Source organism: Pimephales promelas, chromosome 5 (assembly GCF_988280905.1).
Source record: "Pimephales promelas chromosome 5, fPimPro1.hap1.1, whole genome shotgun sequence".
Classification (NCBI taxonomy): Eukaryota; Metazoa; Chordata; class Actinopteri; order Cypriniformes; family Leuciscidae; genus Pimephales; species Pimephales promelas.
In genome coordinates, this window is record NC_142773.1 from 2,044,303 (window position 1) to 2,063,475 (window position 19,173).

Genomic DNA, 19,173 nt, shown 5'->3' on the forward strand with positions numbered 1-19,173 from the left:
AGGCATTATAACTGTGTCATGATGAATATTTTTTTGTGAGCTCAACTACAGTGGTACACATTGAATTTGTCATTAAAAAGTTGTAATGTCTTCATGGCAGCCAATGTCAAAACCAACCACCTGACAGTTTAATGTAATGTTAACCAATAAAGCTAGGTGGTTTCTTAAGTTTGATCATTAATCTGCTATGTCATGTTTATGACAGGTTGTGTTGTGTCAAGGTGTCATGACAAAGACACTGACAGGTTATGATGTATTGGTTTATGTCAAGGTGTCATAACAAACACATCTCAAACAGTGTCATATTTGCATTCAAAATATCATTACTGAGCGAATGACACTTCCCACTGCGCAATGTGACGATAGAGTGACGTCTTTTCTATGTAATTTTTGGACGTCCAATTTCAGTCCACTGAAGGGGTTGTTTTGTAACGCCAGGCGACGTCTTTTGCACGTCTAATATTGACGTCGGTGGGACCAAATGTGGTCGTTTGTGGACGTCTTTTCAACATCAAATTTAGTATCTTCTATAACTTCTATAACTGTAGTCCCATGTTTCAAAAAGGTAGAGAACATTTTCAAAGGATGTTATCTGCACCATGTATTTATATTTATGCATTTGACACATGCTTTTATCCACAGTGACTTACATTGTACTTTTACATTCCTGCTTTCCCTGGGAATCAAACCCTTGATCTAAGCATTGCACTCGGTCGCTGTATCACAAGTGCCAACGCTCTACTGTTTGAGCTACAGCATTAGACCTTTGTATGTGTCAATTACCACCTTCTGCTTGAGACAATCAAATGCAGTTTTTGGAAAACTATCTTAAATAATTATAAATAATCTGTATTCATATGTATTAATCATGTTGATAACAACAATGTTGATATTTGTAAATAAAAAAAACATTGCATATTAATCATGTAAATTTCCTGCACCTGTAATAGACGTCCAAATGAGGTCCAAAAAATGACCCAGTTCAACGGTCAAATGTTGAACGTCATTATGACGTCCAAATTAGGTCATGGTTGGACGTCCAAATAGTGGACCTAGTTGGTCCAGATTTGGGCCAGATTGGTCCGGATGTCCAGAATTGGTCATGGACCAACGGACCCAATATAGACATGATCTGCACGTCTATCCGACGTCCAGTGTTTAGTGGGTTAATGACAGTTGTCATAAACATGCATAAAACTGATATGTGTCCTATCATGATTATAAAGGTGTCATGTTAGCCTTATACACACCCCTTCAAGTAAAGGGTTACCATAAATTAAATATTGTTTTGGGTACAGTATCATAGGTTTATTGAACATTTCAAATAAATAAAACACTGTATAGTTTTCAATGTATCAATTAAATATACATTTTAATTACCATTAATAAAACAGATGGCAACAGTTTATGAGGCTGCTGTCCCTTTAAGAATGAATGCACGGATCTGTTGCCCATCCGATGTTCTTGGATAACAGTGTGTTTACACTGAATACTGTACATGATGTGCATTTTGTGCAGTGTGTAGCTGTGAAAGAGACCTGAATTTGAATAGTTCAGCTGTGTGTGCGTCGTGTGTCCATCCTGATTAATGTCAGTAACTTTAAGTAGTACTGCAGAGTTGAAGAGAACGCTCCCACATTTACTGCCGGTACTGAGACTCGAACCAACAATCTTTGGGTTGCAAGTCCAACTCTCTATCCATGCCACAACTGCTTGTTTTTCTTCTTTTTATAAAAGATATTTGTTGTGGCTTCAAGCAACAGCAGCAGGACGACAGGTGTCGTGTGTTTCTGAAGCGGTGTGATCGCGTCAGGCGGTTCCCAGAGGAGTGTGTGAGGAGTGTGATCTGAAAGTCAAGAGCTGATGTCATGTGTGTCTGTGTGTGTATAAGAGCTTCACAAATCCCCTTTTAAAGCACACAGTATCTGTATTTGTTGGTGAGAAACATTTAAATATTCACAGTAGTAACAGGATAAAAGACACATAACCGTAATTACTGACCGGTGATCATGTGATCTTTATTAAACATTTTGTTTTGTTTTGTTTTGTTTTACAATTTTCAAATAAAAATCAACCAGTGACAATGCAAACCACACAGAGATGTGAAGTGGTTGGATTTAAACACATTCAGAACAACCAATAAAATTAACAAATTAATTTAACAAATTAAAAATATTAATATATAGTATATCAATGATACTAAAATACCACTGGCTCTAACTGTCTTTTACCTTTCGTGTCCAGACATTACTGTGAAAAGAATAATCTTAATCTGATATTGTTTTATTGCACATATGTGAGTGTGCTTGTATGTATCCTTTTGAATTTTGACTGTAGACACTGGTGTTGTAGTGGTGTCATGTGACCTGAACGGTCGGCCTCGGTTAGTGAAGGTACAGGTGCTTTAATGTGAAGGCCATGTGTCTCGTCGCAAATAAACATGTAGATGTATCCCAATGTAATCTAGGCACAATTACTTACATTCACATGTGCCTGTGAAATCCTTTAATCCAAGGATTACACCCGCATGTTTCTGTCCAGCTTAAAACTCTCCAGCACGTCAGTGCTCGATACGGCAGCATGGTTCTCGTTCTAGGGTGTGAAGTGTTTCGTTACATGGCCGGTTGGTTCGCACGTTTCATTTGATCCACTCATGCTCCTTCTGTTGGCTAACACACACACACACACACGCTGGTCCACACCATCGCTCTAGACTCTGTTCTCATGCTGTGTTTCAACTGTGTGAATGATTGTGTTTGTGGTTATATTGTTTGGATTGCTTGTTTTGTTTATGTTGTTGAAAGTGTGTAAAAATATATGTTGAGAAATCCTTCCCCAGACAGCAAACTGACATTGAATCAACGTGGAAACGACGTCTCTCATGACATTGAAACAACGTTGATTTTGCTCATCGAATTAACGTTGAACCAACGTCAGACGCGGCATTCTTCAAAGCTAAATGAAAATCGAAAATTGGTTTGCTTTCATAACGTTGAAACAACGCGTTGATTTCAAGTTGATTTTCCGTTAGTTTTGAAAGAATGACGCGTCTGACGTTGGTTCAACGTTAATTCGATGAGCAAAACTATGTCAGATCAACGTTGTTTCAATGTCATGTTTCCACGTTAATTCAATGTCAGTTTGCTATCTGGGTCATCATCACGCACTTCTCACAACAATGGTTCTGAAAGGGAAATAGCCACACCTACGTGTTGATAGTCAGAGCAAATATAAAACATACATCACATCTGAGAAATTGAACTTGCAATTAAAGGGTTAGTTCACCCAAAAATGAAAATTCTGTCAGTATTTACTCACCCTCATGTTGTTCCAACCCTGTAGGACCTTCGTTCATCTTCGCAACACAAATTAAGATATTTAAGATATTAAGATCGCTCCTGCATACAGTCCATAGGCTTCTTGAGGGAATGACTCTTGCTGGCATCGAAAAGTCATTAAAGACATCGTTAAAATAGTCCAAGTGACTACAGTGGCTCAATTTTAACTTTATCAAGCGACGAGAAGACTTTTTGTGCGCAAAAACAAACAAAAATAACGACTTTATTTCAACTATTCACTTCCTTCTCCATGAGCCTGTAGTCAGTTAACGTAGTGTGATTGCGTAGAGCTACGTCACACGTAGGCTCACTATTGGCCGACGCTGGTCATGTGTGTGTGATGCGTGTGACGTACAATAACAGAAGCTTACGCTATTAAACTAGTAACCTGACTCGTGTGACACTTCAGAAAGCATTATGTGTAAACTGTAAAGTGCTACTGTGCTATTCAGTCTAAATATAAAGTGTAAAAGTATAAAACTTTTAAATGAGCAAAACTTAGCTGGGTGTTTCTTAAACTGATGCTTTTATCTAAAGTAAGAAAAACACACACTTACGAAACACACACTTACAAAAGAAAACACACACACACACACACACACACACACACACACACACACACACACACACACTTCTATTGTCCATATAAACAACAGAGTTTAAAAATTTAAAATTGTTTAAATTGACAATAGCAGCGGACCAAGCACCGAGCCCTGAGGCACCCCAGTGCTCACCCTGAAGGACTGGCCCAGTTTAATTTACAGACTGATCTCCTGATTCTCCAATTTTAAAGCTGGATGTTCTGTGAAAGAAGAGAGAGAGAGAGAGAGAGAGAAAGAGAGAGAGAGAGAGCTGATCGAACACAATTTTGACAGAAGAGGGAATTATCTAAGGTTTCTATTACTGTTGGGTTAAGTGTTGGTTACGAAATGGGTTAAGAAATGTGAAATTGTTTTTGAATTTGGAGCTTTCTAGACTGAGAAAAGCCAGAAAATGTATTTTTGGCTTATGTGGATGAAAGACAACAACTCCCAGAATGCACTTGCTTCGCTGCCCTAGGAGGCCACGCCTACCGGTAACAGAGCGCAGTAGTTAAACAACAAGTCTAGGCTACTAGTAAGTCTCCGTGGTGAGTCTGCCTGAAAATGTGTTTCGAGATCGCCCAAAATGTCCGGGATTGGGCTTTTGAATTCTACAGTTGCCATTCATTATGTTTCCTGTGGCGAGCGGGACGAGTGAGGGCCGTGGGAGAACGTCGCGAGGCCGGTGGCGTGATTACCAATGAGAGACACCAAATGTCCGGGAAAAAGAGGATGGTAACCCCTAGCTTAGCTTCCAAAAAAAGATGGCTGACACTATATGTGTTTATTCTGTGAGTGAGATCCCCCTCTATGGGTGGGTTGAGGACATGCGGGACAGACCCTCTGGACAAAACATCCTCCGATGACGCAAAATGGCGATTTTTTCCAAACAAAAAATACATAAATCTCTCGTCTCAGGGGGATATGACGGTGGAAAGCTCGAAAAATACTACAGGTTTCCTACAAATACAAAGCTTAATACTAAATCCTGAAGTATCCCTTTAACTGAGTCTATAGAAGAGATGGAAAAGATGCCAGTAATAACAAGAGATGTAAGAGGATTGTGGTGTGGAATGGTTTTCATTGAGCAAACCCACTTCAGGAGGTTCAGTTTGATCCAATTAAGTGTTTACATGGTGTGACGTACATGGCTCACTGGCTTGCCGTTACAGTTGTGACCGTAGCTGACACGGGATCATTTATGGTTTAATGATTATTAGGGATTATACAGTGGGGATAAGTTTTCCTGAGACCGGTTTAGTAAGTATGCACAAGGCCTGTGAGTGGACGATTTATAAAGATGTAAATGTTTTGCTGACCGGTCATGCAATGCCAGTAACTGGAGGTTCACAATACTGTAGTTTAGTCATGACCCATAGAGACCCACTCAATCCTCTGTGAAGGCTCATACTTCATCCATATACTCTGTAATACAGCTCAGGGCTGGAGTGAAGGTGCTTGAAAATGATGAAAATGATGGTGATACTCATATAACAGCAGCAGTGGATTGTGGGAAGGGTCATTGGGAAAAACTGAACAAGAATGCGTGATGCTCTTGGTCTCGTACATCAGCACTCAGTGGGGAATATGGCAGAGATTCACAGGGTGGGACCCTATGATCTGGTGGGGGTATAAATATCTCTATTATATATATATATATATATATATATATATATAAGGACATTACACTTAAATTGAAGGTTTCACAAGGGAGTTCTAGGAGATCGACACAAAATTTTAGGGGGAGAAAAAACTTGCTTTGGATCAGTATTCATTATGAATGGCGCTATACAAATTATTTAAATTATGAATAATTATTTTTAATTAGTATTGATATTTTCCAGATAATATTTGAGTACAATGACAACATAAAAAAAATGTCACATTTGCTATTTTTTTATTTATTATTTTTTTAATTTTTTTTCAATTTTTTTTAATTGTTTTTCACACACTTTATAAATGGTCTTTATTTAGGAAGCAAATCCTTTACCAAAGGTTTGTCATGTATGCACTGTAAAAATGAATACACTATATCTAATCAATACTATTGTGACAACAGATTATTAATTAAATTGAACCGAGTACTAATTAATCTAATTAAATCCTTAAATGTTAACCATTTAAAACGAGTAAAATTTACACAAAAAATAAACAAAAAAATCTGAATAACAGATAGACGTCAAAGATGAAAGAAGAACTCTTTATTTTATATTGCCAATATTGAAGACTCCTGATGTTAACAAGCACAATTAATATTTAAGTAAAAAATAATTTCAAGTCACCATTGTGGTGATCATTGTTTGTTTTAGTTGGGCTCTTGACCCTTTAAGTCATTCACTTTAAGTTTTGTTTGGCTGATATACCTGAGTTATAACAGTCAGATGAACAAATAGAAAAGATTATCTGATGGTGTTGGTTATGTTTTAACATTATATTTTTTTCACAATCATTTGACTGGTTAACGTTTACTCATTACTAGTTAACTTTTAATTAATTTGATTAATTATTAATCAATTCTAATTTGTGAAATTCAATGAATAATATTGCTTGTAATCTGTTGCCACAATTTTATTGCTTATCGCTAACATATTCATTTTTACAGTGTGGGTGTCAACTAGATGACGCTTTCTTGGGATCTCAGTATTTATTTGTGCATTTATTACCTTACTTTTGTGCACTTTTGGATTGGAAAGCAAAGAAGCTGTATTTGTGAACTGAATGCGTGTGGATTTGTTGCCTGTAAATTTCTGGACTGATGTGTGCATGTGTTGCATATATTTCTGGATTAAACGTGCGTTTGTTGATCCGTTGCATCCACGTGTTGGAGATTATGAGACTCAATTTGTTTCTCATCAACTGTAATTGCGAGCTCTCCGGCGAGACGTTTACATGAAAATCATTTCACGCACTTATAAACTGGGTTTCCACCAGGGTTTTTGCATAACCAAGAAAAAACGTTGTTAAAACATTTAAAAACTGGACATTTTAACATTAGAAATAAATGCTCAATTTATATACATTTTAAGAAATGCTCTGGTAACCTTTAAATTACATTCTAATCATGAAAATGAACATTTTAGGAACATTTCAAGACCCTGTTCCCACAACGTTTACATCACCTAAATGTGTTATCGGTGAGAGGAGCTGCAATAATGTCAAATATGGAAATAATAATGTGTTTTTGAACATTCGGGCATGAAATTCAATTCCAGTAGAGCCTAAAACAAAATCAAGACTGTGAAAAACTGCATAATGTCATCTTTAATAGATGTCAGCCCAGTAACGTCAGTGTCTTTTGTCATTTTGCTGCTGCAGTCAGATCAGTTGTGCATACGCAGTCTAAAAACAGCAGCTGCCAAGCAGGAAAACCATTGCGTAGTAAACAAACGTGGAAGTAATGCTAACCGAAGAGCTGATTTTACTCATAAATAACGCCGTCAACACCTGTAGGGCATCCGTGTTCTGCATTCAGCTCTTTCCTCAGACGGCTCACTGCTTTATTTCACTCTCATTTCTCCTCATTTAGATTTAAATTAAGAGGCTAAATTGACACAGATTTGTCCGTGTGCAATCTAATAATCTCCTGAAGCCCGGAGAAGCGACGCTCAGTTGAAGGGCTCTCGTCTGAATGATGCAAATGTATGCAGTGATATACTCTAATCTTCCTGTGCTTTTTATGCCCTCCTGTTTCCATGGCAGATTCACACACTCTTACGCTTGTGTTTCACCTAAACACTTCGACTCGCTTTGAGGCGGATCTGAGATAAATGAACCCTGACTGTGAAAGAGCCACACTTGAGATGTGTTTTCTTTGGCTCAGGCAGCCAGATTAGATAATCAGACGTTATTGGTCTAAATGACTGAAGGAAATTCTCTTTTGAAGACATGATTGCGTGATCAGGCTATTGTGGAGAGTCAGGAGTCTGTCAGGAACACTCGGCTCAAGCCTCAGCCCAGCTAACGCTATGAAAACAGTAAACCTTCAAAACTGTTACGTGATCGTTAAGTGAACATTCCATTTCTGCATTCTTCAAAACATTAATGGAACGTTTCTTTTGAACGTTCTTTGAACGTTCCGGAACAAGTAGATACATTTAAAACACTTCACGCGAACTAACAATTTCAGGACAGAAATGCTCAATGAATGATGTATAATTTATAAATATCATTTCTGTCCCATATACCAGGACGTTAGCTATAGCATGAGAACGTTCCCTGTTAGAAATCAAGAAATCAATCTAGTAGGCAGGTCTCATCCTGACACATATTGATCCGTGGCTTTGCATTTATCTTGTACACTCGGACGCAGAGATATTCAGTGTGTCATGCACCTCTGCGGAGGATTATCAAGATGAGAAGAGAAGAAATACATGTTGCTATTGAGCGTGTGATAAAGTGCAGGGTTCAGAGAGTCGATCCTTCATGTGCTCAGGAGGACTCTTAAGCCGCCTTTCCACTGCACACGACAAACGACCGCCGTCGGACTGGAAGTCATTAATTTCCAATGGAGAGTCGTACGGGAGCTGCGGGGAGTTCCGATCATATGCGTATGCGGAAAATTCGGATCCGTTTTGAGCTTTGGATCCGTTGAAATATCTGAACTTCTGCGGCTAGACTGTATGCGACCTGCCAACCGGAAGTGATGTATTCTAATAAAAACTATGAGCGCGAGGCTAGAATTACCAATATTTTAACTCTTTAATGTTTTTCTGTAAACGCTCGCTCTTTAAAATGTTGGTTATAATTAACTATAGCAGAAAAAATATTTTATAACTATTAAACCAATATTTATACGACTATATTTTTATTTGAGATGAATTGAGGGTCATTTGTTTTGTGTAGATATATTCATGCATGCATTACATTTATTAAAAACATTATTTTTACCATTGTGAATATCCTAGGGTAACGGTTGCTTCACGACCAATTTCAAAGTCCCGTGCGACTGACACTAGGGGGCGAAATGCGACAATCGTATGCGAATGTCGTGTGCAGTGGAAAGGCGGGTTTAGGCTGGATTCACATATAGCGCCTAAACACGCGTAGAAAACGCTCGGCGTGCCGCATTCTCCTTTTTTCAAAGCGCTAGGGCGGTTGCGCTCCGGTTGGTTCTTGTCACATGACCTACTGTGCGTTTACGGAATTCTGAAAAGTTGAGATGTTTTTATCTCGATGCGGCGCAGACTGTTCGCGCCTTTTGCGCGCTCAAGTTCGTTATTTCAACTGTAGGCGCGCGGTATGCGTGCTCATAATGGAGGCACCGCTACGGAGGCGCCTACGTTTGAAATAACGGTAACACTTTACAATAAGGTTCATTAGTTAACTACATTAGTTAGCATGAACTAATGATGAACAGAGCTTATACAGCATTTATTAAACGTTAATTTCAATATTTACTAATACTTTACTAAAATCTTGTTAACATTAGTTAATGTGCTGTGAACTAACATGAACAAACAATGAACAACTAACATCAACGAAGATTAACAAATACTGTTACAAATGTATTGCTCATGGTTAGTTCATGTTAGTTAATACATTAACTATTGTTAACTAATGAACCTTATTGTAAAGTGTTACCGAAATAACGAACTTGAGCGCGCAAAAGACGCGATATGTGAACAGGCCCTTACATTGGCCCTATGATTTAAAGCGGCGTGTCTCCTTTAAGACTTTAATGTAAACGCCCACTTCTGTGATTGGCTAACGTCTTCCGATTGCAGCTGTTGAGCACAGATTTAATGATTTATACACTCTCACATTCGCCGAGATTCGCGGAGCAGTGAAGACAGTAACGGTAGTTTTTGTAGAAGTGAGGAACTCAAACTACAATTAGAGTGATTGACAGCTCCAGCGATTATAAAGTGAGTTCTTTAATTGTTTTGTTTTTATATTCAATCCCAATTTAAATAGCAGTTGATTTTCTAGCTATCAAGAAAAAACGTGTGAAGTTAACCATTTAGTCGCTGACTTGATTTACTGACTCATAAACAACGATAAACCATTTTTTGCGCCATGAATTTCTGACTGTACATGAGTCCTTATATATCAAACCTATCACTGATTACATTTTATGATCGTTCCATGTCACATTTTATGACGTTCCATGTTTTTCCGTAAAAGTCTGTTTGCTAAGCCTCTATAATCGCTGAGATTCAACATCGAAATGAGCTGAACAAACACGCAATGCTCTACTGAGAGATTTACAGTTTTATCATATTTCATTATTATCACGTATCGCTTCGAAAGCACATTACATGTTTTAATTCATCATCTTATTTATAATTTTCCCACCATGTTTGGTCTGGTTGAAACCCAGGGCAGGACAGTATGCCATCACAGGGGTTTCTTCCACACTGTGGGTTATTGTCTTTCTAAACCCTGATTTATGAGCCTGTGCTCCAGAAGAGGGACAGCGTGAGAATGAAACAGCCCATCATAAACTCCAGAGCCTCGCCTCATTAACCTGATAACACTCTTTATACAGTTGCAGACACTGTCAAGTGCACAAGCTTTCAAACTAATGCACAAGTGTGTAGTTTATCATGGCTCGCCCTGTCAGGCGCTGACACATTTAGACATGTGTTACCAAGACCACTACTCACAGTTTACCATTATATCCACTTCTGTAAATGTTAGACAGCCAAAGTCACACAATTATTTCCATTTTGCAAGGTTCGTCCTGACAACAAGCGGGTCTTAAGACTTATGACTAAAGGTTCATTTTGTTAGTTGTTAAAATATGGTTATTGCCACATCTAGTTTTGTTGATTTCTGTTTAGGGACTCTTATTTTGATATTGATTTCCTTAAATGGTTCCTGTTTGCTTTGTGGTCATGGTTTCTAAGGCTGCGTCTGTAATCACATACTCTCTTGAGTAGGCACTAGTTTGAGAAAGTAATAACTTCAGGACCTGTAAAAATGTATGGTCTATATACGTAATATGACTGTAATCTGGACATACAACATCCACCATTATCATGTGACCAGTTGCGGTGCTTCACTGTCATTCACAAATCGTCTCCGGATAGTAAATATCCATCGGATGCACACTTCAGAAGCTCACTGGAAGAAGACGCTCATCCGAGGACTTTTTGCTGACTCTTTTATGAATACTACTGTTTTTCGCCTACTATATAGTAGGGAAGTAAGCGATTTCGGACGAAGCCTCATCATGTTCTCATTTGTTTCCATGGTTACTGATTATATTCCTCACCTGTGTCTTGTTGGTCATTATCCCATGCATTTACACTCCTGAGTTTGATCCGTTCACTGTCGGTTATTGTCTATGTTGTGTATGTGTTTGCAGTTTCATTTCCTTGTGAATGATCAGATAAACCTGCTGATCCTTTCCTACTATGAGAGAAGTAACTGTAAAGAGGTTATGACATATTGTAAGGCTGGATCGCAGGGGTTCTTCTAGCTAAAAAAACGTCAGAGAGATGGTAGAAAACTGTACATTTCTTGTCTATTAACACTCACTGCTACTTATACTGTACCAACGACGGAAATGTGCAGTTACAATAGCTTAATATGTGGGAGTGCGTTGCTATAGTATAGAGAGTGACAATATTGTATTGCAATAGGTTTCACTTCAAAGTCAATAACAAATCAAAACTAGTCAGCAGATTATTTGTAATTGAAAAGGTTTAATGACAAAATATGGTTATGGTTACACTTCAAATAGATGAGATGATAAATACTCATAACATTAATTGTACCCAGCATATATGAAAAATGTTACCAGAAAAAGAGACAAAGTGTGACCATGTGACTAAAACCAAAATGTGAGACGTTCAAACTGACCAATCAGATAATTGCAACTTCCCCCACTGACCTAAATTTGTGACAATTCATGGACCCGAAGTACTACACTGTAAAAAAAATATTGATGGTTTAACTTAAAAAAAAGTAAGTAACCTGGTTACCTTTAAGTTCATTGAACTGGAAAAAGTGAGTTAATACAATGAAGTAGATTAATTTAACCATCAGAAACTCAAAATAATAAGTTATCTCAACTAAATAAATTATTATAAAGTTGATTTGACAAAAGAAAATATGTTGTGATAACAAATCTTGAAAATATTTACAGTGTAGGGTTGCCAACTTCAGAAAAGAAAAATGCGGGACAATTGTGGCTCTTCACATAATAATAATGTCATTTCAGGTTTGTATGTGTTTAAAAGTTTCTCAGACATGCACAGTTTTTGGTTAACCTATTTATGTACAATTTAATTCTAAAATGAATTTTAAGGTCACACAAAAAAGTCAAAATAATAGCATTTATTTTGTTAAATTATACATTTCATTTAAATTAAAGAAAGTAATAGCCTACTTTTAGTGAGCAAGGATGCATTAAACTAGTGACAGTAAATACATTTAAAATGATACAAAAGCTTTTTTTTTATTTGGGATTAATCTACTTTGAACATATTCATCAAATAATCCTGACTGGAAAAAAAAACAAAACATTAATAATAATCAGAACTGTTTCTTGGGAAGCCAATCACATCAGCATATCAACCCCCCATGTCTGACTTGTGAACAATGATCACGTTGTTTGAATTCACCAAAACTGATTTAATTAATCGTGTCTATTTAATTGGGGTAAGGGAGGTCCCGTACGGGACAAATAAATTAGGCCCAGAATACGGGATGTCCCGGCTAATTCGGGACAGTTGGCAACACACACCACAGCGTACAGACCTGGGTCACTATCTCATCTCGGTGCCTTTAGGACTGCACACGGGCACTGGGGAAACGGCTGGAAAACAGTAATTATTTTCAATCTTACAATATAATGTAAGATGTCTCTCACGTTTGTACAATGTAAAGCGACAGTAACTTGTTACTTTTTACTGCTTTTCTGTCTTTAAAACGGTGGAAAAGCGGTTCTCATAACCACTTTAATATTTGTCATGTAGTTCATTCATCCATGCAAGTGACCTTCTCATTTCTGTGTGGTGTGATTTGAGATGTGTCTGGACATGATGAAAGCTAACACAGATTTGAGACGTGTCCCGCTGTGTGGAGGGTGTGCTACACTCTATGAAATGCTGGGTTGTTTTAACCCAATTTTGAGTCAAATATGGACGAATTCAAACATTGGGTTAAAAAATGTATTTTTTTTGTCCATATTTGACCCAAAATTGGGTTAAAACAACCCAGCATTGTTTAGAGTGTATAAAGTCAGTCACAGAAGGACACATATATCCGCTTGCGTTGAATCACTGTAGTTGTTGAGTTGTGTTTTCCTCTATCTGGTGTTTTTAACCGTGCTGTTGTTCAGCTGTTTTCTGATCACTTCTCTCCTTTGACTTGTGTTGTCTATCAGTAATCAGAGGGAAACTACAATCAGTGAATATAAATGTCTTCATGTGCATTTGATTTACATTTTAGAGGTTGTGATTGTGTAAGCTATAGCACTGATTTGCCTCAACATTCGCTGCGTCCCGACTCCCAATTAAACTGACCTGTCAATCATCTTGTCATCGTTAAAATCCTCCATTCAATCTAATTTAATTTCCTTCCGTCTCTGAGAGGACTGTTGATCTACACACTCCTCGTGTGTGTGCAATTTGAATATAACGATGCTTTTAAACGTTAATAACCGCACGTATCATTCCAAAAAATCATAACGCTGCTGCAGATGCAATATAATGTGGATAACAATGAATCAATATATTTTCATCAGGTTAGATACTGATAATTAATGACTCAAATTAAACCTCTCTACACAACCATTGGTCTCACATCTCATCTGCCATGTTGGTAGTTCTATTCATGTTTGTAGTTCTAATCGAATTAGGTTTTGGGTAATATTAGCCGTTAGCGTGTTTACGGATCTGCTACGATTTGGGACGCTCTTATTCTAATTTGGATGATCTCGGACAGATAGTATGTGAGATGGGACACAGCAATTTAAAAATACCTTCATGTAATTACAGCTGTGATTCATTTCTGTAATTACACTGGAGCCTCACACCGACCCATACCAGCAAACCTGTGCTAACCTCATAGCAGCACACGGGTTTAACAATACAATATCAACACTATAACCACATTCTACCTTATATTGCTAATAGCTAATAAACACAGAGCTAGAACACATCCGTTATACTCCACAAGTTTCAGATACGAATGTGAATGAGAGAAACGCCTTCCCTGATCCACAAACTGTCAAACTACTACATGAACCCTGGACAAGAAACTCAAAACTGGATAGATACAGACTCAACTCACTCGATGGTCGTCAAGGGGACGTTCCATGTCATCATTCAAACATTATTGGAACGTTACTTTGGAATGTTCTGAAACAAGTATACATTTAAAAAAAAACATTACATAAACATCCAACTGAAACATTTCAGACAAAAATGATGTATATGAGCTGATATTTTGAGAACATTATTAAAGGAGTAGTTTAATCGACACCAGACGATGAATAAGGGTCTTATCTAGCGAAACGATCGGTTATTTAAAAAATTAATAAATAAGTTTAAGTGTTATAAGCTCAAATGCTCGCCTTGCTCTGTTCTGTGATGCGCGTTCGTGACTCCTGTTCGAACTCATTCATCAAAATGAATAAATCTTTTTTCGAGTCATTTGATACATTCAACGAACAAAATGAAAAAATGTGTTCATTTTAATGAACGAGTTCGAACAGGAGAGTCGAGCAAGGCGAGCATTTGTGCTTATACATCTCAAACCTTTATATTTATTTTTGAAATAACTGATCGTTTCGCTTGATAAGACCCTTATTCATCATCTGGTGTCGTTTAAAGCCCTTTGAACAGTTTGCACTGAAAATTCTCATTTGGACCTTGAACCGTTTGGTTCCCATTGAAGTCCATTATATGGAGAAAATCCTGGAATGTTTTCATCAAAAACCTTCATTTCTTTTTGAATGAAGAAAGAAAGACATGGACATCTTGGATGATATGGGGGCGAGTAAATTATCAGCAAAAGTGTTTTTTAAAGTGAACTACTCCTTTAAAGGTGCCATATGGAATAATTTGAGGTAAAAATATCCCAAAAATGAGCTACACACATCAAAAGAATGAGAAGAAATAAGTGCAATGATGTCATTAAAAAACTGACAAGTTATCGTGCTGCCGAGATATAAACCTAAATTAGCATGCTAAATTACTAGCCCCGGCCCGGCAGGTGTCGTAATACCAGTTCCGGCCACGGGAGGCGGTATGCGGGCGGGCAACATAACCACCAGCCAATCTGCAATAGACGAGCAACTCGCGCGGCTTGTGTGTACTTGAACCTGATGTCATGTCGTGTGGAAATACAGCCCGCTACTAAATTTCAGTTCAGGGAAGAGTTCAATAAATGATTGGTCGATATTATGCATGAGGAATACATTTTGGTAAGTTGTAGCATATCTTTCAACAGTGTTCGTGTTCTTGTGTGTAGTATCAGTTGTGTGTCTCACGGTGAATTTTGTGAGAGTTGGCAGCTCTGAAAGGCGCTAGCTTGGTCCACATCAGGGAATGCTGTCTGTCAAATTAATTCAAACTAATAATAAAAAATGTAACATGAACAAAACGAATACCATAAACTAGAAATGCCTGGGCTTTAATTTCCCCATATCGTCGAAATGCACCGGCTTGTCTATGAGACGGCCTTTATAATTTAGTATTGAGATGTTGTTCATTTAGTCTCTAATCTCTGAAAATCTCCAAATGATCCACGTGAAACTGCGTTCTTCCAACCTTTTACTATTAGTTTGAGTGTGCGTGGCCACGGAGGTATTTTTCTGGAGGTATACTGCCCCCATCTGGTATGGAATATGGTGTATGATTTGATTTTTTATCCCAGAGGGCACCTTTAAAGACCAGATAACTTTGAATGAACGTCATTTTGAGAGAACCTTTCCAGAACGTTCCCTGTCAGAGTCAATATACATTGATCCTGAAATCAGTCGCAGTTTAATTCATTGTTGTCTGAGGCGTGTATGTGTGTGTGTGAAAGCGGTCCGTGTCGAGTTGAGCTTTACGGTTTTGCTTCTTCCCCTGTGTTGATCTGCAGGAGAACCACTGCAGGCGGATCAAGATCCTGGGCGACTGCTACTACTGTGTGTCTGGACTGACCCAGCCCAAAACTGACCACGCCCACTGCTGCGTGGAGATGGGCCTGGACATGATCGACACCATCACGTGAGTGTGTGTGTGTGTGTGTGTGCCTCCTGTTCAAGGGCAGCAGGGCCGTAAATCTACTGTTCCCTCAAACTCACTGTGTTCAGTGTTCCTGCGCGCACAATCAGTCTCCAGACGAGTGTTTAGATTCACTCATATCTCACAGTTTCAATTATGATTATGAATTTTCTGCACCATAGTTATGAAGATTAAATCTTCATCGTCATCATCATCAGATCATGCAGTGTGGATAAAGAAGTGTCCTTATGATGAGCAAATCAGACTGAAATGTCTCCAACTTGACACGAGCATCATGGGAACACTGGGATTTGAGCTTTTTTTTGCCGCATAACTCAAAAGTTGTAATCAATTACCAGCTGACAGTGACAGGGAACGTTCTGGCAAGGTTGTGAACACACCTTCTTCAAGTAACAGTAATAGAAAGTTAGCTTGTCTTTAGTAACGTTTTTAAAACATTAGCACACACACACACAACATTTATACATTGTTAATGGATTTTTATTTTTCTAAAACATTTCAGTATTTTAATTAGGGCTGAAACGATTAGTCGACAACGTCGACAATAAAAAATCGTCGACAAATATCGTTGTTGTCGAGTAGTCGTTTGATCTCCCTTGACCTAATGTAAGGGCGTGCAATATCGCGATTTGACCGCTACGGCGCTGTGGCGCTAGAGTGTAATGCAGCTTCAGCTTGCGGCAAAAGAAAAAACAGTGCAAATGAATCCGAACTAGCAAGGTTTGGGAAAGTTTCACAAAACTTAAAGCCAACAGTGCTGTCATGTGCAATACATGCAAGGCAGAACTTGCTTTTCACGGGAGCACAACATGCATGTCGGAGCACTTAAAGAGAAACATCCAAAAGAGGAGCCGGTGAGAATCGAGTGTTCTCCAGCTGGAACTAACGGTAAATCCCTTTATTAGATAATGCAATACTACTAATAATAGTAATAATATTATCAATAATAATATAATTACAGTAATGTGATGATTTATTTCGCATAGAATAAAGCTTGATCGAGCTTAGGAGTCAGGGCTGTTTTTCAGTGTTGTAGTCGAGACCACCTCACTCGAGTCCGAGTCAAGACCGAGTCCATAGAGAGTCGAGTCCGAGTCGAGTCCGAGACCAGAGACGGTTCGAGTCCGAGTCGAGACCAGTGAGGGTTGATTACCTAATTTACTTTTATTTACTTAGAGAAATCCTTTTTTTTTTTTTTTTTTTTTAACTGAATTTACTTAGAGTTTAAAAAATATGATCAGTTTAGGGGTAAAAATAGTAGGTGGTGTTAAAAGTAATTTTATTACAATTTGTCATGCGCAGTTGCGCACTAGAAAATCACCAATCACTGGGCGTGTCAATCAATTTAAAGAAATATTTTATTAACATACATTAATAATCATGAAAAATATTTTGAATTGAACTCGAGTGGACTCGGGAATAAGTCCGAGTCCTAAAAACAAATGTTCGAGTACGAGTCAATTCCGAGTCCAAATGGACACGAGTCCATGACAAGACCAAGACCATTAAAATATGGTCTCGAGACCGAGTCCGAGACGAGTCCGAGTCTCGAGTACTACAACACTGCTGTTTTTATTATTGTAACACTAATTAGATATTATAGTCGTATCACTCGCCTGTATTTTGTTCCATAATAATGAAGACTTACAAAAGGAGATGTTGATAAGAATATCATGGCAGTTACTTTTTCTTTTTCATACTGTAAATTAAAAGGTGAAAGAGAACGTCTCTGTCAGCTCAATTGTCATGCAAAAAAAGATTGTAATTTTTATATTTATAATAATGGTTTGCAGATTAATATTTTACCATTCTTATCTTTGTGTCCTGAAGTGAATGACCCGAGAGCATTTGTGTGTGATTTGAGTTGGACTGAAATCTGTTTAATTGGCTCAAGTTCATTAAAACAACTATTTCAAAACCTGAACTGATTTTCTTTTTTTAGGCTATATTATAGTAAGAATATATATAACTCAATGTTTTAACTAATTAAAAAAAATGAATAATAGTTCCAAACTTCATGATTAGCCGGCAAAATAATCATGATTAGTTGTTTAATCGTTATCAAAATAATCGTTTGTTTCAGCCCTAATTTAAATTAGAGCCCGACCGATAAAGGATTTTGAAGGCCGATACCGATACAAATAATTTTGGGTTTTAAAATCCGATATTCCGATATATCGGCCGATATTTTATTTATTTATTTGAAACTGGACATGATAGTCACAAATTTTGCCCTGCTTATTTAAGTTAAGAAAACTGATGGGGATGTTCTTTTAATTGTTATTCAAGCAATGTATGTATCGTGACCAACTCAACGAGTGTTGCCAACAGGAACGGTGTAGAGCGCCCTCTGGTGGACAAACTATACAACTTCAACACTCATGATATGGTTCAAGCGTGTTTTGTCCGTTTTTATTTTATTGTTGAAATATTCATTTATCGGCCGTTATAACTTCTGATACCGATAGTTTGAAAAATGCCTAATATCGGTCTGCCGATATATCGGTCTGGCTCTATTGTCCTTTAATTAAATTCTCAAGTTCTGAGGTTCTCAAGCGTGTTTCGTCCGTTTTTATTTTATTTTTGAAATATTCATTTATCGGCCGTTATAACTTCTGATACCGATAGTTTGAAAAATGCCTAATATCGGTCTGCCGATATATCGGTCTGGCTCTATTGTCCTTTAATTAAATTCTCAAGTTCTGAGGTTCTCAAGCGTGTTTCGTCCGTTTTTATTTTATTTTTGAAATATTCATTTATCGGCCATTATAACTGCCGATACCGATAGTTTGGAAAATGCCTAATATCGGTCTGCCGATATATCGGTCTGGCTCTAATTTAAATGTTACGACTTTCAGTTCAAAATTAATGAATGTTTGAAGAATGATAAAAAGTTCCATTAACGTTCATTTAACCAGCAAAAATATTTGAAACATTCAGAGTTTCCATTACTATAAGATGAACATCAGCTGGAAACTCACCCAAGTCATATTTTAAACCTGTGTGACTTTCTTTATTCTGTGCAAAACAGAAAAAAAGAAGAATAAGAATAGAAGTGTTTTTGTATAT

The 19,173-nt window shown here is 37.6% G+C and overlaps 1 protein-coding gene across 1 annotated transcript in view; it reads left to right on the forward strand.

Moving 5' to 3' along the window:
* Window positions 1-19,173, forward strand: part of adcy1b (adenylate cyclase 1b) — a 57,142-nt gene that overhangs the window by 12,134 nt on the left and 25,835 nt on the right. Inside the window, exon 5 of the mRNA XM_039649864.2 lies at window positions 15,959-16,086. Coding sequence (XP_039505798.2) covers window positions 15,959-16,086 — 128 coding nt within the window. The remainder of the gene's footprint in view (window positions 1-15,958; window positions 16,087-19,173) is intronic.